The 25,210-nt window shown below is 38.2% G+C and overlaps 4 protein-coding genes across 5 annotated transcripts; all 4 read left to right on the forward strand.

The window, feature by feature from the left end:
- The first annotated feature begins 2,705 nt into the window (after positions 1-2,705).
- Positions 2,706-3,183, forward strand: LOC148086412 (uncharacterized). Its single transcript, XM_087782915.1, has 2 exons — positions 2,706-2,905; positions 2,966-3,183. Exons 1-2 carry the CDS (start codon positions 2,725-2,727, stop codon positions 3,181-3,183), a joined length of 399 nt encoding a protein of 132 aa, XP_087639041.1. The 5' UTR covers positions 2,706-2,724.
- A 7,774-nt stretch (positions 3,184-10,957) lies between these two features.
- Positions 10,958-18,297, forward strand: scinla (scinderin like a). Its single transcript, XM_087784522.1, has 17 exons — positions 10,958-11,083; positions 11,992-12,182; positions 12,260-12,414; positions 12,872-13,033; positions 13,113-13,262; positions 14,342-14,428; positions 14,502-14,628; positions 14,709-14,797; positions 14,879-15,094; positions 15,166-15,287; positions 15,421-15,511; positions 16,614-16,784; positions 16,862-17,036; positions 17,116-17,231; positions 17,328-17,405; positions 17,477-17,537; positions 17,612-18,297. The coding sequence occupies exons 2-17, from the start codon at positions 12,002-12,004 to the stop codon at positions 17,761-17,763; spliced, it is 2,133 nt and encodes a 710-aa protein (XP_087640648.1). The 5' UTR covers positions 10,958-11,083; positions 11,992-12,001; the 3' UTR covers positions 17,764-18,297.
- Positions 18,298-18,531: 234 nt separating this feature from the next.
- On the forward strand, positions 18,532-20,431 carry LOC148086414 (retinol dehydrogenase 8). Of its 2 annotated transcripts, XM_087784524.1 has the most exons (6): positions 18,532-18,628; positions 18,906-19,067; positions 19,422-19,601; positions 19,665-19,758; positions 19,825-20,008; positions 20,062-20,431. In XM_087784524.1, exons 1-6 carry the CDS (start codon positions 18,532-18,534, stop codon positions 20,296-20,298), a joined length of 954 nt encoding a protein of 317 aa, XP_087640650.1. In that variant the 3' UTR covers positions 20,299-20,431. The 2 variants fall into 2 exon arrangements, with proteins under 2 accessions (XP_087640650.1, XP_087640649.1); XM_087784523.1 differs by having other exon boundaries at positions 19,422-19,758.
- A 618-nt stretch (positions 20,432-21,049) lies between these two features.
- On the forward strand, positions 21,050-24,232 carry dr1 (down-regulator of transcription 1). Its single transcript, XM_087784525.1, has 3 exons — positions 21,050-21,697; positions 21,791-21,954; positions 23,315-24,232. Exons 1-3 carry the CDS (start codon positions 21,478-21,480, stop codon positions 23,456-23,458), a joined length of 528 nt encoding a protein of 175 aa, XP_087640651.1. The 5' UTR covers positions 21,050-21,477; the 3' UTR covers positions 23,459-24,232.
- The last annotated feature ends 978 nt before the right edge of the window (positions 24,233-25,210 follow it).

The following is a 25,210-nucleotide window of genomic DNA, read 5'->3' on the forward strand; positions in this document are numbered from 1 at the left end:
GTTTAATTGATTGACGTGACAATATCAATTCTGTATTTGAAGCCTGAGGAAAGGCGCAGAGGAGGGGGTTTCTAGTTTGTCTCCATCTTGTGGTGGAAATTAGGTACTGACTCGGCAGCGGCTGCTGACTCAGCAATGTTGGCGGTTGTCCTTTAATTAGATCTACGGTGGCCCGGAATGGCAAACGACAATTACGCAAACGAAAGCACAACTACAAAAAATAAACAGAATACTTTCACATTTTTATGTGTAGGATAGATATTTCCATGAAATCAAAATAGAATACAAACTAAAATGAGCTGATTTCCGCAAATATTCGTGTGTTACATTTATTTTATGTACATAATCAGGTACATTTCATCATGTAGAATATCAAAGTACAATTTAACACCAGCAACATATTCTCCTTGTTCAATGAGATACATTGAAAATATTTTTTGTCAGTTTAATATTATTCTTTGCATTGATAAAAAAATGTATTCAACCATAAACTTTGAATAATACAACATTTTAGGCTTTTTTTTTTATACATCATTCACATACAATCTTGTAGAATTTTCCACGACTATTAAATATTTTTCAACTGTAATCAACCAGTTTTTAGCTTTATCTTACAATTTTCAGCTTTTTCCAAACAGTTTACAACTGTATTTAAACAATTTTTAACTGTATTCAACAATATGAGTTTTGTAAGATTTATAAGGAGCAGGGAGAACAGTTCTTAATAAATCTACTTTTTATTTACTTTTCCCCGGAATTATTAATTGTTGAAGAATGAATAACAAAAGCTGACTTTATATATTTCTCCTGATCATTCATGTGTGTTATGTCATGTTTATATTAAGTGCGTCATGTAATTATGAAGTGTGACACGTTAACACATGAACACTATGTGGGTCATTAATAAACGGTGTTACTTGTATACATTTTTTTTATTTAGTTTTTGATGCATTATCTTATTTTAATTCCATTTTGTCCATTATTTGTATTTTTAAATTCATGTTTTGTTATCAAATACATGTCGTTTTTACTCCTTTTAATGAATTGTTCATCTGCCTCACAGTACTTCGAACATACGGTTTATTGTAAATATGTTATCAGATTGATCAGTCATGAGGTACATTCCAATAATGCTTACAAATCTTTCAAAATGCTGCTCCGTTGAATACATTGAATACATTTTACGCAGTATCGCGGTCAAATCCTTTTCTCTCCTGTCATGTGAACACATGGGAGGGTTCTAGGAAACAGTGGCTCCATTGTTACACAAGTGTATCGAATCCATTCCTTCACACTGGAATACAAAAGTGTGTTGTGTGTTGTGCTTTAAAAATATCTGCCCAAAGGAAGTTATGCTTCTACTTTTTAAATAAATAAACATTACCAGTGAATCTTGTCTAATAATAAATGTGTTTGGTAACAAAGGTCTTGTTTTTGTGTCGGAACTGAGACATTTTTGTTACCAGATAATCAAGTGAGATAATCATTAAAGAGTTAAAATGTCAAGGTTTGAATATTCAAAATCATCTATCAATATATATTTACTTGATGACTATGAATATTGTTTATTTATTTAAGTAAATAGGAACTTTAAAAATGATCAGTCCATAATTCAGAATTGAGATTAAAATAACTTTATATAAAATGTTTTAGGCAAACTATTAGCAATATTTTATGTTTGTTGCTACAACTGGGAAGAATATATTACATGTTAATGTACATCATTTAGAAACTTGATGTAAAATAACTGATTTCTTAAGAGGTCTGATTCATGGGTTAGGGTAAAGTACAATAATAAATACAACTTTTCTGAACTCTGAAACATAAAAGATAAACCAGAATGTTGTTTCTATAAAAGTCCTTTAGGTTAATATATGTCTGATACACAGTGCTGTTAATATGAAAAATGATTTCAAATTAATTAGTACGGGAAATAAAAAAAAGTTCTATATTTCAGAGCAATTTATATATTTTGGATTGTAATAATAACATTTTATTTTTAGTGCACGTTATATTCTAAGAAAGAATCCCAAAGTGCCAAAGAAAAAGCGGTTTGTAAAACAAGCACAGTTGAGAGATACAATAATAAAAACAATTATAGATTAAAGGATCGTCACAGAAACAGACCATAAAGTTCCATCGAACTTCTGAAGATATATATATATATTATATATATTCAGACTGTATATAATTAAGTGAAACTTATTTCAACATCAATTTCAGGATTGTTACAAACACAACGAAAAGACATGATGGCGTTTTGAGGTGAACTCAAATGTTCTGTAACCTGTTACCGAGCAAATTAAATGTTCAAAAATAAAAAAAAACGAATCCAGATAATGGTTCGTTCAAACATTATCACAGCCAGTAAATAAATATAGCTCAAATGTCTGTCAAGCGTGAAGGAAGTCTAATCTGAAAAGGCCTTCTTCGGGAGGTCTTATGACTCCTAATTGTAATGCCATGCACTGAGAGTCCAGTGTCTGATGATGACTCCAGGCGTGTGCTGTGGTTCCAGCCTATAAAAAGATCAGCAGCAGTGGAGAAACATCTACAGACAAACTGGCGATTCATGTGGATCCTCTCAGTTCTCAAGGTTCTCAGAACATCAGCAGACGCGAGAATTAGTCTTAGCCCGACCCTTGCCTCTAACGTTCTCAGTGGTTCCTGAGGATCAGAACAAGACTCTAGACTCCCAGGCTGGTCAGACAACCATCGCTGGACATGAGTCACTTTCGAGGCGAGCTCACTCAGAGGGAGCAGGAGTTGCTGAAGATGCGTCGAGACAGTGACACCAAAGCGAGCGAGCTCTCCAAGATGGAGAAGATGCTTCAGCAGACCAAGGACATGATGGAGAAGAAGACGGAGCCCGGGTGTGGGAGTCTGGACCTTCAGGAGAACATGGGTGAGTGAACACAACCCACTGGTTTTCATGAGGAGAGGCTGACACCGAGTTCTGTTGAAGTGGAGGATCTGGAGGAGAGGGTGCGCAACAGCAGACGACACAGGAGAAGCTCCCTCCACCACACGCAGATGCTGGAGAGTCAGATGAAAACAGTGAGAGGAGAACTGGTAGGAACGCTGGACCACCTCCAGGAGCTGAGGAACGTTCTGCGTCGCTCTCAGCAGAAGGCGGAGGAGCGCAAAGCTGCCATGGAGAAGTTGGCTGCAGGTCTCCGGTAAAATGTCCTGCTTCTGGTGGACTTAAAGTCTGAGTGGACCTCACGATGGAGGGATTGTGGGGTATCTATACCACAAAAACATGATCACAGGGTTTAGGAGAAAACTATTAAATATTAGCAACTTGAATTTAAAAAAAAAATGGATTTAAGGTACAAAACTGTGGAAAAATGGTAAATAAACAATAGCTCTAGACAACATGTTCTTCAATACATTCGGATTAAAGACTTAAATTAAACCCTATATAATAGTACATCATCTTCATTAAATGAACAATATTGAAAAGACTAATGTTGTTTATTTATGTACTTTTGGTGTAAGCAAACAATTCTGCAAAAAGGGGTTGAACTGCCTTAATAGAACATGACACAGCATTTTACAGAAAGAGCAAAGAGTATTTTTTGATACTAGTATTTGTTGTCCATTAAGAAGCTAACATGCTAACGCCAACAATATAAGACCTCTATGTTAATCAGATGCATTTTACCACCAAAGTAGAACAATTTAATTTTATCTTCATTTTTGTTACAGTTTTGTTTGTTTGAAAAAAAAAGGTGTTATTAAGTAAATGTTGTAACTTTGCTAGCTTGTAGCCCACAGCTAAGTCACAAGTTCAGATAAAAGGTTTAAACTCTTGGAAAACAAACAAGCACTCTATGTTCATTATTTTGAGGTTTGTGATAATAGTTATGTTTCCAATTCTCTGTGTGTGACTCAGAGCAACTAAACAACATGTGCTTTTATCCCGGCTCGTGATGAATGGTGTCTTTTCTCTGAGGTTGGTACTGGTGATGAATCAAAATCCCTAAATAAACAATGTAAAAACCTGTAAAACAAGTAGATTATTGTATGAAAAAAATAAATGTCTATCATAATGTACTGACAGTCTTTGGCCTTTCGTCTTACTAGTGTGTTTTCATAAGTGTGTGCATGTGATGTTGACCTCGTAGAATATTTCTCTATTATTCTCACATGGTAACTATTTCAAGTTATATTTAATTATTAATCCGGGGCTTCTTCATTTGAAATGCTATACTGCTGGTATAACTCTCAGCAAATACCACATACTTCATTTCAAAGAAGCAATTCAAATAATAACATGCTTTCTGTCATCGTGCTGATTATATGAAAAATATTAAATTGATGAAAAACATTTTTTTATGTGATTTACTCGATATTTTGTACAGGAACTTACGAATTCAGCACCCATTGATAGGTTTCTTCAACCCTTTAAGACGTGGGGGGGTGTCCATGCATCCCCCCCCCCCCCCCCCATAATAATCGATATTTATTTTCCTTTTATTTACCTTTTATTTCCATTGAATAAAAAAAAAAGTTTAATGACGAGAAAAAACAACATTTACTTTCTGTCAGCAGTAGATGAGGCCAAATACCGGTGAGTGAAAACGTAATAGATTAACACGAGCTTAAAAATATTTCGAAATTTAAATTCATTGTATAATACGTTTCAGCTTGAAGTCGCGCGAACCTCACGTGATCGTATACGTTTATTTGATATAGGAACCCGTTTTTGGGTATGGTCTATTGGTTTGTAGCGCCCTCTGTAGGTGAATTTGTGTAAAGTATAAAGTAAATTGACCACTGACATAACGTTCTATCTGAGTCAAGCTTATATTGAACAATATTAAATAGGTTGTAGATTCTGCTGTAGCTGATATTTGCAATTAAACTACAGGCAATATTTTTGTGACAATTAAAAATCCCTGGTTTGCCTTAATATTTGTAGGAATTACACATGTCTCACATAACTAGTCTACATAACGTTCTTCTTTATTCACTCATCTCGTATAATACCATATGTTCCCTCTTTTATTTAAACCGTTTGCTATTGTACAATGTCTTGGACTCGTAGTCAAGACCGCCTTAAACGAAGACTCAAGCAAGGCCAGAGAGTGTTAAGAAAGACCACTGGAAAACAAGACAGGCGGAGTCGCCACGAATACTTTTCCAGATTGAGACCAAAGCCAAGAACAAAATAGTATAAATAGAATTTACACAACCACTTGCTTGAGTTGAAAAACATCAGCATAATATTGCAGATTTTGGCGACATCGACCTCTAGGGAGTGAGCTTGAAGACCACTCGTCCTGCCACGGACTGGATGAAACAGAGGGAGCCAGAGACCAACACAAGACCAACAATCTACCTCTTGTCTGTGAGAAACTTCTAAACTTTTCGTTCTAATTGTCCTTCCTTTTTTCTTTTCTCATGTGCATATAAGGGTTCATGTTGCTTCGGTGATACTACTGATGCACTAAGTGACTTTGTATTTGGGTTTCCACTTCCAGTCTTGAATGGCATTGCATTCATTTTTTGCTCAGGTACACCTTTCTCCGCGGGCATGTCCTCGCGTGTACTCAGGGAACAATGTGTTTCCACTTCTCTCCTTCTGAATAATAGCTACCAAACTATTTCCTACTCCACATGCTGCTTTTATAAGCAGGGGAACTTGTGTCTGTATCGTGAATCATTGAGGACACAAAAGGTATTCTGAAGAAAGATTGTGTTTTTCCTTTTCTTTTTTGTCATTCACAAAAATCTGCCCAATAAGTCAGTCAAGTCGTGAAGAAGCTTATGAATCACAAAAAGGTTTGAAAACAGAAGCAAACCAACAACAATATAAGCAGTTTTAAAGTGTAATGTTATACATAACAGATGTAAGATGAGACACCTGGAGTCGTGGTGCACCAGCGTCATTTTGAACAGATCGGTGGTTATACCTGTTGTACCGGTGGTTGGTGACAGCAAGGCAGTGTACACTTTATTTGAGAAGTTTCCACAAAAATGATTCATCCTTCCAACCCTTATAATATATTTGGTCACCAGCTGTAAACCTCATTACACCAATAAGAATATTTTTGTGTTCCTTCTAGTGTATCCTATTTGTATTTGATGAGCAGCACAAGGAACAGTTGTTTGTTGTTTTGTTTCCTGTTGCCAGCACTATTAAACTAATAGTAGCGTCCTAACATGTTCCAGTCTAAGGTGAGAGAAACATGAAGGGGCCTGTTTGTGTAGCTTTGTTTTTTATAGCCGAGCTTATCAGTATGAAGCCGTAGAATGGAAACGACCACGAGTGTAGACAATTATCATGTTTGTTGGATTTCTTACAGTTTATGTAGTTTAAGCTACATCATTAGCAACAGAGGTTTGGATAAAATCGATATTGTTGGAAATGAACATAAGAAAACTATAGTATTTGTAAATGTTTTTAATTACAGAATTTCAGTTTTAAAAGAAAAACAACACTAGATATTCCATTATTCCAAAAGGGGACTTCACCTTAAAGCAGCAAAAACAAGAGAAAAAGGCATTTTTAGGCACTAGTTCATACCAAAAAAAAATTACATTAAATTAAAAAGATATACTGAATACTAAATGGTATTTATAAAAGAAACAGTTATGTACTGTTTGTTTATATTGGAGTCGTGGGGAAGTTAATAAAGATTAAACACAGTGTTTAAAAACCACGCCATGATGGTCGAAGATCCTTTTTTAAATGTATTTATTAATTTTGTGCACTAATACCAGACCCAAACAAAGGACCACATTATCCAAAAATAAAATATTAATAATAATAGTAATAATAAAGACCTACATGCTTACGAAAAAAGTTGTTCAACAACAGCTAAAGAAAAACATTGATTGACATAGAAAACACAAAAAACACAAGACTACAATTTCCTTTGAGTAAAGCCCTTGAATAATTTGCTTCTTTTTTTTTTTTTACTTTTAACTACCTTCAATATTAGTTTATTCCCAAATAAAAATGATAACATTTGGAGTGTTTTTTTTTTTAATTAGGTTTTTTTGGGGACGTGATGTTAATTATGATATTCATGAGATGCTTATTATTTTTATCTTGGTCACAGCTACAATATAATTTGAAACGTGTCCAGTAATCTATTTGTGGGTCACATGTTTCGTAAGTACCCTTCATGTAAGAAAAAAAAAATCTTTAATTGGACCAACCATGCGAACTGGATTGGATGAGTGGGTTATTTGCTGACTCAGACACTTGGCTGACTGAATGGTGGGTCTCTTGCTGCGAGTTATCTTTTCAGTTTAGAGGGAGAGAGTCAAAGTGACCCCGACACTGCATTGCAAACTGCTCAGTAACACAAAATGATTTACTTTATTATTATATTTCTCACTACATTCCAAGATACGTGGTCCGATCTATTGCTGCTCGAGTTGCAACACAACTCACTCTTGTGTTCGATGTTGGTCCTCCACGGCTGCTCAATGACCTGAGATACACCTGCACTTCAGTGTTTGATTAAGTCCACGCCCTTGGAGGGAAACTGTTTTGATCTCTGGTGACAATTCTAGATAGAAAGATTAGATAGACTGACTTTTCTAATCCCTCTCGAGATCTACTTCGGGAAATTGGATTTCAAGTTCTGTACAGCAGGTTTCATAACAACAACAACAAGCACAAAGTGCAATTAAAAGAACAAAGTGCAAGTATAAAGATCAAGCATCAAAGGAAATAACAAAAGGAAAATACTACAAATGAAAAAGGATTCAAAGATTAAAATAGAATAAAATAAATCCTACTTTCACTCCACTCCTGCCCCCAAACTCAGAATTATACAATCTAATAGCACAAGGAATGAATGCGTCCCTGAGTCTGTTAGTGTTGCATCTGGGCAGGAGCTGCTTTCAAACAGAAAAAATGTTATAATAGATATTGCAGCTGATAGCAGTAAAGGATTTTTTTCTTTTTGGAATTTAGGCCAAAGACTTTAAATATTTTTTTTATGATTTTAATGATGCTAATTGAACCGGTTAGTCGTTCCATATTTTTACGCTCACACGGCCAACACCCTAAAAAAACCTCCAGTCTTACGGGTTGTTTCATTCTCATGATGATTAAAAGTCAAGAGAGTCGCTGCGATCACGAATAAGAGTGTGTGATGTGGAGTAAATGCAGTGAAGCATGACTTTGCATACATGTAATTCATCTTTGTGTTCATGTCAGTGAGCGTTGATCTTACTGAACCAGATAAAAGATGTATGGACGGAACCCGACATCACTGACCTGCACTTCAGCCACAGCAATATCCTCGCAGCCTCATACCATATTCCACTCAGGTCATCACGTTTCCTCCTCGTATCCTTCATAAATCCCGTTTTCGTATAAAGAAAATCTCATTTAACTTTGGGGACGATGAGGGAAATGACATACGTGATATCAGCAATTCAGAGTTTGTACTGAAACTGTGTCTGGTTATGTTATAGGTTCACTTGTAGTTCCATGTCATGACATCATGGCCCCTTTTAAAAGTTCTTTAACTCAAAATTATGAGTTACATTAATGTGTGTTGGCTGAACTATTATTTAGTTTTTTATTTTAAATAGCATTGTTAATTCAAACCAAGGGAATTTACAGTTGTATTGGAGTGTTAGTATTAAAAGATAATCCGTCTGGACTGAATGAATCAAGTAGATAAAGAGAGTTACACAGTTTAAATGATATTCAAATATAAAGTTGAGTCAAACACATTTTTTAAACTGAGTTTATGAGTTGAAATTAAAACTCAAAATCAAGCTCTGAATTTTTAAAAACATATTTTTTTCAATGTAACAGTCAATCCAAAGTTCGATGCCACACCTTTACTTGCATACCGAGGCCAAAGGATATTTTTTAAATCCCTTTATTTTACAAAACTAAATTCAATACTTATCTACAGCACATCTAACCTACACTAGATCACAACTAACCAATGTAAGTAAGAAGCTTTGACATTTAACAGAATCAATTCAATCTGGATGCTTTAAAAAAACAGAAAAGATGCTAAAATGACCCAGAAAAATTCAAAAGGCAGACTGGTGTGGAAATTGTGTGCAGACCACAGGTGTCGAAATCAGACTCAGGGGTCAAAAACCGCCTGACAAATCATTTTGCTGGTACAAATAACATTTGAAATGTAAATTCAATCCCTCAAAATTAGCATGGCGCTAATATACTTCCGTAAAAATAAAATTGGATACATTTTAACTTGACATTTTAAAAACATTAAATAAAATTCAGGTATTAATTGTCCGAGCTAGAGGGATGATGATGATGATGATGAAGAAGGTCCCCACGTTGATAAGCTCCTGCTGACCCTGGGATACCAAACCACCCATTTATGATCCAGCTCTGCTGCAGGAAATTAAAACTTAGACGCATCTGCAAATCATCGCATTCATGCATGTATTCATGCGGCGTACGCTCTTCCTTGGCCAGGAAGAAGAAGCCTCGATATGACATTTTTGATCCGACCTGACGCTCCCTGCTCCACTGGGACTCTGCTGAGGGCTTCACAGGTCTGCGTTGTTGGTCGAGACAGAAGCTCGCCTCCATTGTTCTTATGCAATAAGGGCCTAACTCGAGTCGGAACAAGTTATCTGTTGGCTCCTTGTGCGCATTTTTTCGGTTCCCAATGTGGGTGTGTCGGAATCTGTGCCCACTTGTGTTTGTGGAGACACAGGGCTTCGGCCTAGACAGGGATTAAAGGGGGGTTGTGGCCACACTGCACAAGCAGGCAGAATGTGCTGATGCAGCAAGAAGTCGTCAACCATCCCCTAACCGGAGGAGACTGCCGGAGCTCACAAGAGATATTTGGGTCTTCCTTTTCTGTCGCGCTGCCAAGGAGTCACAATGAGAAGCTGGTGGATAACCACTGCATAAGAACATACCATAATAAGAGGCAAGAGTATAAAACAGCTACCACAAACATTACAGTCACGAAGAACTGTTGCTGCTCAAAGTGATTATAATCCAAATATGACATGTCAAGATGTACTTCCGGGTGTCTACCTGTCTTCAGCTGCACACTTGTACTGTTCTGAGACACCTGTCAGATTGATGCAAGCTAGCATGCTACACCACCCATTATACACCTTAGATTGAGTCTAAGTGTGTACTTTACAAGACCCTCAACTTGAGGTCAATCTTAAGTATAGCGAGGGATTTGAAAATCACCTGGGATCCACTTTTGTTCTTCTGGAGTAAGTTTTGAGAGTGTGTCCTGACATGCAACAATTCAGCTGCTTTTAAGTCATTAAAAAATACTTCTCAGTTAGCATGTTCTCAGTTGTTCAAGACGAAACATGTTGCTTTGGTAAAACAGGGCAAACTACTCTTATGAAATCATCATGTGTGCACCCTGTGTGCAGAGCCAGACGCTGTAATACTACAGTATTGTGTACTTCCTTTAGGGTTTATGTAATATATCTGTGCTTCTGTTGTTCTCGTTTTGTCTCGTCTGTCTGTACGTTTTACAGGTCACATACTTTTCTAAATGCTTTTATTATTGTCCTATCTGTTACTGCACTTTAAATGACTGCATTGTTTCCCCATGAACTGCTACAATTAAAATAAAGACAATTATATCCATGTCTATTCAGTACAAACACATTTGATATCACAGAGTGTCCGACGAGAGTCAATGGTTTGTACTGAAGAAACTTTTAAATACACCACATTTTAAACAAAAGGTGGAAAATGGCTGCTAAATATGTGTAAAGTCTTTTTTTTTTTTATTCAGTTGTATCAAAGCCTATATGGCAGGGGTGAAGGTGGAGATATATAAAGAAAGTTCAACAATCCATCAAGCAAAGCTTCGCCCTAAAGACTCACCCTCAGACCAAAATTGAAAAAAAAAAAATTAAAATAATAAAAAGGCTCTTATTGAAACCGGCTTTTGTTGCATAAGGTGTTCGTGTGCTGGGTGGATGTGTGAAGGTGGGTTGGCTCGGGAACACGCCCACAGTTCCAGTCCCAGGAGGCTATAACAGCAGAGACGAGGACGCTGTGGAGCGCCGTGTGTTCCGGAAGAGCAGCAGCAGCAGACCTTCACTCACCTGTATCACCTGTATCACCTCCTCCCAGGTAAACGTTTTTAAACGTTATTCTTGGAAGCACTGAGACCTTAACGTCCTGCACCGAGCAAAAGGTTAAATCGAATTTTAAACTACTTGCTGGTCATCGTTACCTGGTGGGCGTTTTCTCCTTTTGATTTGTCATTTAAAATGCGATCGAATTGATGATGTTTATTGCGTCAAAGAGAATATTAGAAATAGTGCAAGATACATTTCATCCAAGTATACGTTGTATTAGAATTTTGTAAAACTTTTCTTTCCAGCAGCACCCCTGGCAGAAAGGTGGGCGTGGCTCACAATATTGAAAACGCACCGAATGTTTACTTTAGTGTGGACGAAAGTGATTTAAATTTATAATGCAGAACCAATTTGAAGATCGAATCGGTAACGGCGGGTAAATATCAACAAGGTACACACTAAAATGTATTGTGATCTTGAAAGAATATAGTCTAAAGTTAATGATAAGGAAGGTACCGTTTACGATGAGGAGCAGGCCAAATAATACATTAGTTTTTTTGTCTTCAATTAACCTTTTGTTCCTTTTGCATGCAGCAAATGTACTTTTCATATTAACCTAATGTTCTGACATTATTAATATTTTTAATGCAATGTTTAAATATTTCTACTAGAAAATGTTTCTCTTTGATTGCTGAAATAGTCAAAATCCACGAAAATGTAGTTTAGTTTTTGTGAAGATGGACATGTATGAATCATCTTAGTTGTGTGCGAGGCACACTGGTGTTGTTTTTCTATCCAGCTGCCGGTTTGAAAGCATTAAAAAAATTCTTACCAGCCTAAGCTTATTTCAATGTTCTTGCGTTGCAACCACAAACCTGTTTAGTGAGTGAAGCTGTCACTAGGACAGAACATTGTTGAATCAGTGAGTCAAGTGTTCATTTAGGTGTGTCTCCTCTCAAGGACCAGCACAATGCCAGACCGATCACCGTTCGATGAGGCAGGAAAGAAACCCGGCCTGCAGGTGTGGCGGGTGGAGAAAATGACTCTCGTACAAGTACCGCGTCAGTTCCACAGAGAATTCTACACCGGGGACTCTTACGTCGTTCTTTTCACCGATGATCCTCCTTCCTACAGAATTCACTGTTGGCAGGGTAAATGAAACTGGTCAGATCTGACGTGTGTGAAGGACAACGTTGTCATATATTGTCTTGTGATGTGTGACCATCAGGAAACGAGGCTTCCCAGGATGAGCGAGGAGCTGCTGCCATTTTGATGTCGCATATGGACGACCATTTCAAAGGAGCCGCCATACAGTACCTTGAATATCAAGGCGAAGAGTCTACAGAATTTCTGGGCTACTTCAAACATGGTCTCATCTACAAGGTGAATGGGCTACAGTTGGCCTGTAAAGATACTTCAGAACTTTTGTTGTGATTTAGCCCTTTTTTTTCCTGCTCTTGGACTCTTTCTAAATGTCAAATATTGTAGAATGAGATTTAAAAAAGCATCTTATTAACTAATTTCTATTTAACCCATAAAAATAAAAAATTCAAAAAGTATCAATATGTTTCAAATGATAAACAGAGTTAAGGTAACCAATTAGACACAGGAGTACTTGTCATTTGATGACGCATTTGAACTGATGAGCTACAGTACCACGTTACGTCATGTTAAATAATTGTAAAAATTATTTCTGACAATAAGAAAAGCTAATGAATATGCAGAGTGAGTTGTGAACTTGGCAGATCCTTTGTTTTTTGCTAATAAGTTTGTTTCTTGACTATGTAATGTCTCGACTGTTTTATTTAAAGGTGTTTGTTTTATTTATTTTTTTTAACAGAAAGGGGGGATTGCCTCTGGATTTAACCATGTCGAAATCAATGCAAGCGACATCAAACTTTGTTACCAAGTCAAAGGTCGTCGCAATATCAGAGCGAAGGAAGTGGAGGTTTCTTGGGCCAGCTTCAACACAGGCGACTGCTTCATCTTGGAGATTAATAATGTATTGTGAAATGAATGAATGAATTGAAATTGACTAGGATCTGATAATACGAGTCAGTGAATGTGCCTGTTGTCCGCAGAATATCTACCTCTGGTCTCCATGTCAGAGCAACCCCTTTGAGCGCCTGAAGGCTGCGGAGATCGCCATCGACATCAGAGACCTGGAGAGGATGGGTCGGTCTAATTTGCACTACGTCAATGAGGGCGAAGAACCAGATGCCTTCCTGGCGGTACTTATCCTTCTTAGATTTAACCTGGACGAATTAAAACCACTGCTTCGGATCTTAATGAAAATATAGTAGGTCGTAGTAATGTGTTGGTGAGGCCTCATGAAACGGCTGTGTGGTGAAGACACTGTATCATGTTAGTGGCTTCACATTCAAAGGCCACTTGATGGCACTCCAAGATTTAAAATGATGCTAGGTTTCATGAGTAAATTAGAGCTGGGGTTATTAAGTATATATGCCATCTAGTGGCCTTTTAAAAAAAAAAGTATGATACACCATCACCTGTACATGGAACTAAAAATATACAAATGTATCAGACGTGTGTTCTGTGCTGAATCTCCTCTATATGCAGTAGCACAGCATTCACACAGCATTTATTCATATTTTTTTTTTAAATATCTGTCCTTTGATATAAGAACAGAAAATGTAAATAATGGTAAAAAAAAAAACCAGAAGTTTAATCAGAATTTACCAAAAATGTAAAGTCAATGCGTTGCTGCAGACGTTCTGTCGGTTTTTAATTCCAGGACACGTAACAAAAAACTGTAATTTACAAGTTACTTTCTGGATTAATCTTCGTAGAATGTTGTAACCCATCAGATTTTTTGAAATTATAAATAAAACGTTAGTTAGTGATAGTTCACTCAAAATTCAAACGTCACTCATTTTATACTCGTCCTCATGTCGACTAAGGGTGGGGAGTAATTGTTCTTTTTTAGAGTTATGGACAAAAATGTTTGTTCATTTTAATGTAGCGACAGTAGCTCAGTTGTCTTCATCTTCATCTTCGTCCAAAAAGACACTTAAAAACATCCAAATACCTCCATCCTGCACGTCTGTAACGTCCATCTTGTATGAAAGCCTGGGGTTGGGCATAAGGACAAAACTGCAAAACTAATATTTATATCCATTTTTATGTGACAAATATTGAACAAGAAAGTAATTTGATCCTGATGGTATTTTTGATCAACAATCTCCTGTGATACACTAAAATAGATTAAACGCATTGAAAAGCAAATTAATGAAATACTCCTCCTTATGAACAAAATAATAGTTTTATTTCCGTCTCTCTGCTCTGAAAGGTTCTTGGACCCAAACCCGAACTGCCACCAGCGAGCTGTGACAAAACTGCCGATTCGGTGAACAAGAGGAAGGCTACTCTCTATTTGGTACACACTTGCATATCCTTGGTGTTCCCCTTTTTTTTTTTTTTTATAAGCTTTGTTTCGTCCTGCTTTTTAGATTTCCAATGCTTCTGGTACCATGAAAACTAACGTCGTGGCTAGTTCAAACCCATTTCAGCAAGAAATGCTGGACTCTGGCGATTGCTTCATTTTGGACACTGGATGCGCTGTATTTGTCTGGAAAGGTATCAAATATATAAATTAAATAAAAAAATAAAATCTGCTTTCATGAAGGCATTTACATGGATCCCTAAATGGTTTTCAGGAAAAAATGCAAACTGTGATGAGCGCAGAGCTGCAAAGGAAAGTGCAAAAAAGTTCATCGAGAAGAATAACTACCCTGAAAAAACTCCGGTAAAAATCTTTGTGTATTTGACATGTTGTTAATGTGGTGAAGGTGGTCATTACGTGATCGATGGATGTATTCCTCCACAGGTCTCCATTGTCCCACAAGGAGGTGAGCCTCCCCTGTTCAAGCAGTACTTCCCCTGCTGGCTGGATAAAGATGAGACCACTGGTCCCAGAGCACCTCATACCACGGGCTCCATCGCCAAAAGGCCGCGTGTGCCCTTTGATCCAAGTAAACTCCACAACAACAGGGAGATGGCTGCTCAACACAGCATGGTGGATGACGGGTCTGGAACTGTGAAGGCACGTCAAATATCTTGTGTCCTAGTGTATAAGGAAAAGAAATGGTGGACAATATGTTTGGATTACTGCAGATCTGGCGTGTGGAAGGGGGCGATAAAGAGCTGGTGGACCCCAAAGTCCACGGACAGTTCTATGGAGGCGACTGCTACCTGATACTGTACACCTACAAGGGCGGATACATCATCTACACCTGGTGAGGGGAAAGCTTTGGTGCTTTTTAATTGCTAAATAATAGAATATACCCGTGTGGATTGAGAAGATTTGAATGAAGTTCATTTTTTTTAGCTTTGTAAGTTTGTGTGAAAACCCTGTTTTGTCCTTTCAAGGCAAGGGCAGAAGAGCAGTCAGGAGGAAAGAGGTGCATCAGCGATCCTCACTGTCGCTCTGGATGACGAGATGAAGGGAGCTGCTATGCAAGTAAGACTTTGAGCTTGTAAATCGCTCGCCTTTTTCTGGTGTCGCATTCCATGAAACAATAAATCGACCATTCATTCCTTTTGCCCTCTTCCTTCCGGTGTAGAACATAAAGGGTAGGAGCACTCAACCTTCCCTATTTTTGTTAGTCCATTTTGTATGATAATGTAAGTAATATTTATTTAAATAGCGCTTTTCGAGACCAGGGTCACAAAGCGCTTAAACAATCAAAACAATACTCAAAAAAGTACATACTTTAAAGATCAAGATAATACTGAGAACAACACAGGAGTTCGAGAAATTCAAGGAAAAGCCTGAACAAATAGAAACGTCTTAAGATGTTTCTTAGAGGAGTCAGTAGACTCCATCAAGCGCAAAGAGAGAGGAAGATCATTCCAAAGCTTAGGAGCAACAGCCTGAAAAGATTTCTCTCCTCTGGTCCTGAGCCGTGTGCGTGGAACCATAAGTCGATTTTGATCCACAGACCTCAGAGCCCGAGCTGGGGTGTAAGGCTGGATCAGATAATGGAGATGGTATCTTGAAAAAGTACAATTGTCAAGTAAGCTTTAATATTTAAAAATAAAATATGATCTTATGCACTATTAAAACTGTTTATATCATAACTTTATAGTTTAATTTTTCTTGATTAATTATTGAAATAAAATTAGCATGTGACTATTGACTAGTTAAATTAAGCAAAACACAAACTCTTTAGAAACAAAACTTCTTTTTCAGAATCCTCTTCCATATAAATAATGCTGAAACACAAACTCGCACATTAGCACAGCGTTTCTGAAAGCAGGGGGACACGCACATACAGAACACCATCGTCGGCATACACCCAAACATCAATAGATGCAAATACACAAATACTTGTTAGTGAGCTGGTTTTTATGCAATTAATTTTAGTTTCTGCAGTAAGTAAACATTTAAAAAGTTTGGGAAACCCTTGTTTAGAGCACAGGTTAAATTGATTTTGGGGTTTGTTATATATATGACAGACCTCTACCTGAAACATGACAGTGATTGTTCCATCTCTTTCTAGTATAAATATATTGACGGATGAAAAAGTATTTCTGTTTTATGTCTTTTTTTTCTTAAACAGGTCCGTGTCGTTCAGGGTAAGGAACCCGCTCACCTTCTGTCCATCTTCAAAGACAAGCCAGTGGTTGTTTATCTGGGTGGAACGTGCCGCAAGCACGGCGACAGCAAGCCAGCCTCCACCCGCCTCTTTCACATCCGCATGAAATCCATTGGATGCAGTTATGCTGTTGAGGTCAGCGTTCTTTCAGAGGCAACTTCCACCAATTTGACCGTGAATTGAAGTAATTAATTCATCCCTGTGTTCTTCAGGTGACTCCGGATTCCTCAAATCTCAACACCAGTGACATTTTTGTGTTGAAATCCCCTGAAGGCTGTTTCCTTTGGAAAGGAAAAGGAGCCCAAAAAGAAGAACTGTCAGCGGCCAAGTATGTGGCCAGCCTGCTGGGAGGGAACTTCGCTGAGATCGATGAAGGCATGGAGCCAGGTGGGTGATTGTTTTGGGGGGAGGGTTTGTTGTTTTTTTGTTTTTTAAATAATCTTTTTTATAATGTTCATGTTTCCAGGTCCTTTCTGGAGTGCTCTGGGTGGGAAAAAATGTTACCAAAATTCCCCAAGTCTGATGAAGACAATACAACCTGTAAGGTGTTTTGGTTGCTCAAACAAGACTGGCATAGTCGAGGTACGTTTTCAAGGATTTATCATGGAATCTATTGTTGATACACAACTGCTGAGACGTAAAATAAATGTATACAATTGATGTCTTCGCCCATCTTAGATGGAGGAGGTATCTGGCGAGCTAATGCAGAGTGATTTGGCGACCGACGACGTGATGATTCTGGACACCTGGGATCAGGTCAGCTCTATTTTCATCTAAATAAATGCATTTGGAGAAGACGTGTCAACTTTAAAATGCTCTTTTACCAGCTCTTCGTTTGGATCGGGAACGATTCCAACGAGTGCGAGAAAACCGGATCCTACAAGATCGGTAAATTAAATTCAGAAGATCCCTCTGACAAGTGAGTCGACTGGACCTTGATCAATATCGTGTTCTCGTTTCAGCCAAGGAGTACATTGACACCGACCCAGCTGGACGTCAACACATCCCCATCTGCACAATCAAGCAGGGAGAGGAGCCGCCCTCCTTCACAGGCTGGTTCCATACCTGGGACCCCAAGTTCTGGAAGGAAGACCGTTTTTCCCGCCTGAAATAACCATCATACAACAATTGCTCGTCAAACTGTATGTTCCTGCTAGCATTAATCGTGCATCATACTAGAACATCAAGGTTTCATATATTCAACATTTAATATTTTCATTTACTCAATAAGACGATTTCAAGTGAATGAGTGATCAAGTGTAGATTTGGCTACGATATTAAAGAAAGGAATAGTATAGTACGATCAGGATGACCGTCGACATTGTAATGTTGATTAATGGAATTAGAATTAGTGCGTATACAAATGTAACCACTTTTCTTTAGCTTGGAGATGTTGTAATTGTGGTCGGTAAGATGTAATGGTTTCTATGAAGAGATGGAAATGATGCATTGTTTGGTTGCCAGTTTTCTTATGCGAAGAAGCAAAATGTTTAACTCTATTTCCATAGTATAGTTTCCTAATATAGCTACTTGCATACCAGTAATTGTCTTAAATTACTATTCTATATGCTCAGATTTACGTGATTTTACGATTTACGTTGACAACATGTCATGCTATTAAGACCAATAAACACCTTTTTGCTCCAAAGTTTTTCTTGCATGGGTCTTCTGTTTGTAGCTAAACTCGACCTTAATCTTGATTTCACAACAAGAACGATCACGGCTCTAAATCTTCCTGAGCCTGCGCAGCGCGGATTGGTCATCTCCAAGCTTCTGCTGAGTTGCACAATTCTGGATTAGGACATGGATTTGAAGGTGTGTGTGTTGAACCACATTTTACCATTTGTCTTTTTGCAAATGCTCTCCTGTTGACCGTGGAAAAATGAGCCAAAAAGTTGTCCTCATCACCGGCTGTTCGTCTGGGATCGGCCTCGCGTTAGCCGTCCGTCTTTCAGGGGATGAGAAGAAGAGGTTCATGGGTAATTAAAAGCGTTTGATTGTATGTTACTCAACACTTTGGCATGGGAAGCTGTATCACAAGCTGAGCTGCCACTGTGGTGAGACGGGTTTTGTGGTAGAGACGATGCAACTCTTATCTAACGCTAAGTTTAAGAAAAGGAAAAGAGTTGGAATTGAAACATCTTATAATGTTCATTGTCGTAAGCAATTCCAACTGTTGCATCATGAGTGGTTTGAGATGATGTCGTATAATAATACGCTGGAAGATAACATTCATTTGAACCCGGTTTGCTTCAGTTTATGCTACCATGAGGAACCTGAGTAAAGGTGAGGCCCTGGTGGAGGCGGCAGGACGGACTCTGGGCAGAACTCTGGAGATAAAACAACTGGATGTTTGTGATGAAATGTCCATCAAGGCCTGTGTGGACAGCCTTCCTGAACGCAGGGTGGATATTTTGAGTGAGTGTCGTTGAATTAACAAAATGACTGAGCTGGAATGTCTTCTTTTGTCCTGTCTCCAACATTTCATCAGAGATTAAATTAAATCTGTTAAACCGTTTTTTAGTTATTTAAGCAGATAGACACGATAAAGTAACCTTTTTTAAAGGAAATAAATGCATAAAAGTTCCATTTTATTCACAATCTGCATCAGAAGATTAAATAAAAAACACAGATAAAACGAACTTTCTTTTGTATTTCCAATTAAGGTTCAGTTTACGTTCAACTCTTATTATCGCGAGCCGGGTTGAAAATTGTAGTTGCATTATTAGTCATTGATTTAACTCAATCTTGTTGCACTTTTACCTGCTAAAGTCAGCAATGCTGGGATGGGTATGATTGGACCCATCGAGTGTCAGTCCATAGAAGAGATGAAGACCGTCATGGACACCAACTTTTTTGGGCTTGTGAGGTTACTGAAGGAGCTTCTACCGGACATGAAGAAGAGGAAGAAAGGTCATATCGTGGTGATCAGCAGTGTGATGGGAATACAAGGTGAGGAATTCTGGGGTTTTTACTGCTTTTTTCAATCCATATCTAGAGCCTACTTTCTTTCAGGAATCTTATTCAATGACGTCTACGCGGCATCTAAGTTTGCAGTGGAGGGTTTCTGCGAAAGCTTGGCGGTCCAGGCCCTGAGGTTTAATCTGAAGTTAGTGTTTGAAATTGGTTGCTTCTGATCCGCGTTCTAGTATAACTCTTTTTTTTCCCTCCTCAGCATCAGCCTGATCGAGCCTGGACCTGTGATAACTGAATTTGAGCGCAAAGTTTTCGAAGAAGGAATGAAGACGGATCTTACCAATGCAGACAAAATCACAGCTGACATGTTCACCAACATCTACTTGAAGAACTACAGTCAGATTTTTGAAACTCTCGGCCAGAGCCCAGACGACATTGCTGAGGTAAGTTTATTTTCTGTCACTAGTATTCTGTATTTAACAGTCTTTCTGTTTAGCATACCTTTAAGATCATCACCATGGACAACCCACCCTTCCGTCATCAAACCAACACCCTTTACACTCCTATGACCACACTCAAGTATGCTGACCCCAACGGTGACCTCCCGATCGACACGTTTTACAAAATGGTGTTTGAGCACGACAAGGTTTTCAACGCCAGCCTCAACTTCCTGAAGATGCTTCGCTGGAGAAGTCGAAAGAGCTTCACCTTGGAGAAAGACAAGAGCAACTAAGCCCACCTTTGGTGTTTTCATATAAATTCCTCAGCCGGGCTCACAAGTCCCTTCATTAGAATAGTTCTTTGTTACATGATACCATGATGTAATGACTCTTGCTGCAGGAAATAAAGTGTAATAGAACATAAAACACTGCAAGTTATTTTTCTGTTGATTGTTCTGGGTTTTGTGCACCGTTAAACCTTCAGGGCTGCCATCAGAACTTACTGTGATCCCATACTTTTCAACAAATATTTAGTATTGAGCATCAAAAAAGTTAGCTGGACACATGCAGAGTTCAGGAGTGTCAGGTTGAAAGCTGGTTATATCTTGCTATAGATTCAAAATCACTTGTTTTAGTCTGAGACTTGTGAGTTTCTCTTTTTGGATTCAGGGCTATTTCAACCGAGTACTATCCAGTAAATCAGATACCAACGGTTAAGACGTCCATCGGTCTCTTGGTCGGTTCCACACACAACTGGATTATAGAATGTGGACCAACATGCCAAGTTCATCCCCGTCCAAAAACAAACCGTTGCGTCAATCGTCTTGACTTGACATGACTTTTAAATGGAGTGATTGAAATAACTAATGATCCTGATTTATAAGCTGTGTAAAGACAAAAAAGGACTTGTTGCACTCCCCAATATCTTTTTTCAATAAGTCTTCTTAAGTGCACCTAAAAAAGATTTTATTTTTTTAACGAGCGCGCTGTGGTAATTTTAAAACTGTAGAGCTGTTTTGGTCTATACTGACCACTAGGTGGCAGTAAACAAAAGGACAGTCACTTTCAGCGCCTCTGCCGGATCTGAGTGTTTTGTGACATTATATCCGGTTGATTCTCGCCGATATTTCAGCAAAACATTTTTTTTTGTATTGTTTTGTCGTGAGCCACGAGAATGTTTGAAACGTTGGGCTGATGACACTCATTCACCGCCGTGTTGCCGGAGCTTCTGTCAGTACAGACTCCTGCCTTCTTGCTCGCCAAGCTAGCCCATTGTTAGCCTAGCTTAGCTTTAGCCATGCTCGCCGCTTGTGTCCGGGGCTGTGGCTTCTCGAACTTCTTCTAATAGTTGTAGCTGTTGTTTCCCCTTTACTTCTCAAATTCAACACTGCAACCACGAGCGTTATTTTTTTATTTTTATTTTTTATTATTTGATTGAAACTCGAGGCTTTAATTTTGACGCGTTTGCGACTATGGCTTCCTCCTCTGGAAACGACGATGACCTCACCATCCCCAGGGCAGCCATCAACAAGATGATCAAGGAAACTCTCCCCAACGTTCGAGTGGCCAACGACGCCCGGGAGCTGGTGGTGAACTGCTGCACTGAGTTCATCCATCTCATCTCGTCCGAAGCCAACGAGATCTGCAACAAGTCCGACAAGAAGACCATCTCCCCGGAGCATGTCATCAACGGTGAGTCCTGTCACAGCAGCAACAAGGGCTGCTGCTGCAGCAGCAGCAACAACAACAACAACAACAACTTATTCTTGTGACTTGTGTTTGCAGCTCTGGAGAGTCTGGGCTTCGCGTCGTACATCACAGAAGTGAAGGATGTCCTGCAGGAGTGCAAAACGGTGGCACTGAAAAGAAGGAAGGCGAACTCCAGACTGGAGAACTTGGGTATCCCAGAGGAAGAGCTGCTTCGGCAACAACAGGAATTGTTTGCAAAGGTAAACTAAGTCATTTTGCAAAAAGCGATAGTTGGTTATTAACAATCTAATAAAGTGCAGTCCGGTGCATATACAAGCAAACCTCTGTAATAAATCAGGATCTGGTTTATGTTTCATGGTGAAGGTGGTGATGGTTTGATGTACGTACATCATTCATCTCTTTTTACTACATTTAACTTTGTGTTTAAGGGTTCATTTAATAAGATACCAAGGGAAATAAAAACAAGAATAGTTTTTACAAAGTGAATAATATGACCATCATTTAGTTTTTGATCATTTTAATTAAATAATGCAGTAACTGTAGACAAGATTGTGAAAGGATATCTTAAGAATCTCTGCATGAGATATAATCTGCTCTACTTATTATAGGTATAATGTCTAAATGTAACTTTGTTTTTTCTTATTTTTAATGATTTAAACTAGAACACTTGTGGCATTTGTGGCCTTTTTTGGCTGGTGATGCTGTATTGTGGCTCCCGGAAATATGTTTAGAGATGTGCACACCCAGGAACTTGGTGCTGCTCACCCTCTAGACTGCACTTCCGTCGAGGGTTAGTGGTTGATGCTTGGTGTGCACTCTCCTGAAGTCCACAATGACCTCCTTAGTCTTCTCCACGTTCAGGTGGAGATTGTTGTCTTTGCACCAGGTGGCCAACCTGTCTACCTCACACCTGTTGAATCATTTAATGTTAACGTATTTTTAATATGTTGAAAGAAGAGGCAATGTCAATGTCTGGTAACAACTACTTATTTTATTGATTTATTAAACATTTTAACAAAAAATATATTTAAAAAAAAACAACAATAAATGCAAGTTCAGGTAGGATCTAATTTGAGGTAAAATGTACTGCAGAAAAGAGCAAATTATTTGATATAAGATGAGAGGAGAAACCATCTGAACTTCTCAACTCTTCATTTATCAAAAACTGGCATCAAAGTTGTTTTTTCACCTCTGAGCATGAATTAAGAATTTCTGAAATGATTTACACACGTAATGTTAAAAATATGTTTATTAGTTTATATTCCTTGTGCTATACTTTGTAAATCTGAGTTTGGGGGCAAGAGCAGAGTAAAGGGATGTTGTTATTCTATGTTTGTGTCCTTTAGGTCTTTGTGATATTTCCTTTTATCCATGCTCTTTATATTTGCACTTAAATGTCTCTTTGCACTTTGTCCTTGTTCTTGCTGCTGAACCTTCTATTGTCTGCTGTGAACTGGAAATTTTCGGAAGGAGATCGATCTCCAGACGAATTAATAAAGTCAATCTAATCTAATCAATCCAATCGGGATCATATATAATTATTTGCTTGAACATGAAACCTGAACGTCACTAAGTTGGCTGTATTCTGTGGCTCCACAGGCCCGGCAGCAGCAGGCCGAACTGGCCCAGCAGGAATGGCTGCAGATGCAGCAAGCCGCTCAGCAGGCACAGATGGCAGCATCTGCCAGTGCAGCCCAGCAGGCGGGCTCCTCTCAGGATGAAGATGATGAGGACGATATGTGATCCTAGTACACACTCTTGCATAACTTTTCCGAATCTCTTTACTGGAGAGGCTTGGTACCCGTCTGTCTCAGAACTGTCCTTCTCAGCGGTCCAGTCTGCTGTCCGTGTCACATGATGGGATCATACGTCGGGACGGACATGATGGTGTCATGACGACCACAGGTTTAGATTCCTGCACCTGGACATTATGTGGATTGTGTGGTTATTGAATCAATCTTGTTTATTCTGTATTCTTTATTTTTGGTGTTGATTTCTGGATCTATTGTGGAGTCAGCAAAGGTCAAGTGATGAAACGGGAATCGTTCATTCCTGAGCCACTTTTACAGCTTCTCGTAGATTTCTCCACTCGTTCCTCACACATGCTTTCAGCTTGACATGTATTTCAGTGATATTTCAGGGGGATTATTTTGAAATGTTTCTGTTGACTAGGAAGGAAATGGATTATTAGTTTGAGCGTATGCTTTATGTTGGCGTTTCTTTTAAACAACCCTCCACAGTATTACTGATAAGCTCCAGGACATTTTGTCAGTAGAACCAAAGATGGAGATCACATAGATGAGTTTTTCTTCAAGCAATTCTTATTTGAGAGCACATGTGAGGGAAAGGCTTATGAAGCTCTGACTTTGTAAACCGCTTTGCTGAGTTAGACGTTCCTCTGTCTGATTACAGTATCGACACTTTTGACCCGTCAGTGTAAAGACAAGTGGTGTGACGTGTGTTCAGAACACGACTTTGTTGTATTCTTCAAGCAATAAAGGAAACATGTTTTATAGACCATTTTGTCTTCTCTATGCATCTATGAAGTAATGAAAGAGTTGGTGAATGAACATTGAGTTCACTGGATTGATCAGAATGCTTTCTTTCATTTATAAGATATGCCAAGTTGTTAAAATGTAGTCAGTTTAGTTTATTTTTTTTAAAACTGACTCTGGTTAATAATTTCATCACCTCAACATTGACTCTTTAAGAGCTTCAAATGTTGCAGTACATCACAAGTTGTGTTTTTTAAATTTTATTTTATTCAATAATTATGTAAACAACTTGCCCATCATTGAAGAAAAAAAGTAAAATAAGTTAAAACATTAAAATGACAAAAAAACAACAAATGAAAACAATAATGATACACTGGGATAAGGTTACACTCTTCTTCTTTTCCTATATATTTTTTGCTAATGAATAAGCAGTAGAAACTGATGGAATGAAAACACAAGTTCAGAATAACTAGTCATTCAATTTCATCCACTGCCATAGATGATCATATTAAGACACCAGAAAATGTTTGGTTCACTGCTTTTCTTTGAAGAATTTCAAACGGTTTATTTGCAAAAGCAGAGTTGTGTATTTATTCAATGAATGTATTTACCTTTGATCATTATGATCATTTCTATAAGTATTTTGTAAAATACACTTAAAGTAATGAGTAGAAAAAGGCCTATAGCCTACACCTTTTTATGAATATATTATTGTTATACAAGCAGCATGACGCAAATATCACTGTTTATTCAAGTTATACAAATAGTTGCATGAGTTTCATCCGCTCATAGCAGATGTTCCAAAACCTTTGAACATGCAAGAGTCGAGTACAGGAAGTTAATAAACCTTAGATTAGATAGACTTTATTAAACCCTCTGGAGATCTCCTTCGGGAAATTAGGTTGTCAAACCTGCTCGATTCCCTGCCTGCAGGCATCAATGTTATATATGATATATTGTGATCACAATCCTGTTTAGTTCAACTGTTTATGATGTCACT

Source organism: Callionymus lyra, chromosome 2 (assembly GCF_982586985.1).
Source record: "Callionymus lyra chromosome 2, fCalLyr1.hap1.1, whole genome shotgun sequence".
In the NCBI taxonomy this organism is placed as follows: domain Eukaryota; kingdom Metazoa; phylum Chordata; class Actinopteri; order Syngnathiformes; family Callionymidae; genus Callionymus; species Callionymus lyra.

Coding starts and splice junctions, on each gene's coding strand:
- LOC148086412 (XM_087782915.1), top strand. CDS start 2,725: ATGAGTCACTTTCGAGGCGAGCTCACTCAGAGGGAGCAGGAGTTGCTG. Junction 2,906..2,965: donor GGACCTTCAGGAGAACATGG/GTGAGTGAACAC, acceptor GTTCTGTTGAAG/TGGAGGATCTGGAGGAGAGG.
- scinla (XM_087784522.1), top strand. CDS start 12,002: ATGCCAGACCGATCACCGTTCGATGAGGCAGGAAAGAAACCCGGCCTG. Junction 14,629..14,708: donor CGCTGTATTTGTCTGGAAAG/GTATCAAATATA, acceptor AATGGTTTTCAG/GAAAAAATGCAAACTGTGAT. Junction 17,037..17,115: donor CGATGAAGGCATGGAGCCAG/GTGGGTGATTGT, acceptor TCATGTTTCCAG/GTCCTTTCTGGAGTGCTCTG.
- LOC148086414 (XM_087784523.1), top strand. CDS start 18,532: ATGAGCCAAAAAGTTGTCCTCATCACCGGCTGTTCGTCTGGGATCGGC. Junction 18,629..18,905: donor TGAGAAGAAGAGGTTCATGG/GTAATTAAAAGC, acceptor GGTTTGCTTCAG/TTTATGCTACCATGAGGAAC. Junction 19,759..19,824: donor GCCCTGAGGTTTAATCTGAA/GTTAGTGTTTGA, acceptor TTCCCTCCTCAG/CATCAGCCTGATCGAGCCTG.
- dr1 (XM_087784525.1), top strand. CDS start 21,478: ATGGCTTCCTCCTCTGGAAACGACGATGACCTCACCATCCCCAGGGCA. Junction 21,698..21,790: donor CCCGGAGCATGTCATCAACG/GTGAGTCCTGTC, acceptor TTGTGTTTGCAG/CTCTGGAGAGTCTGGGCTTC. Junction 21,955..23,314: donor AACAGGAATTGTTTGCAAAG/GTAAACTAAGTC, acceptor GTGGCTCCACAG/GCCCGGCAGCAGCAGGCCGA.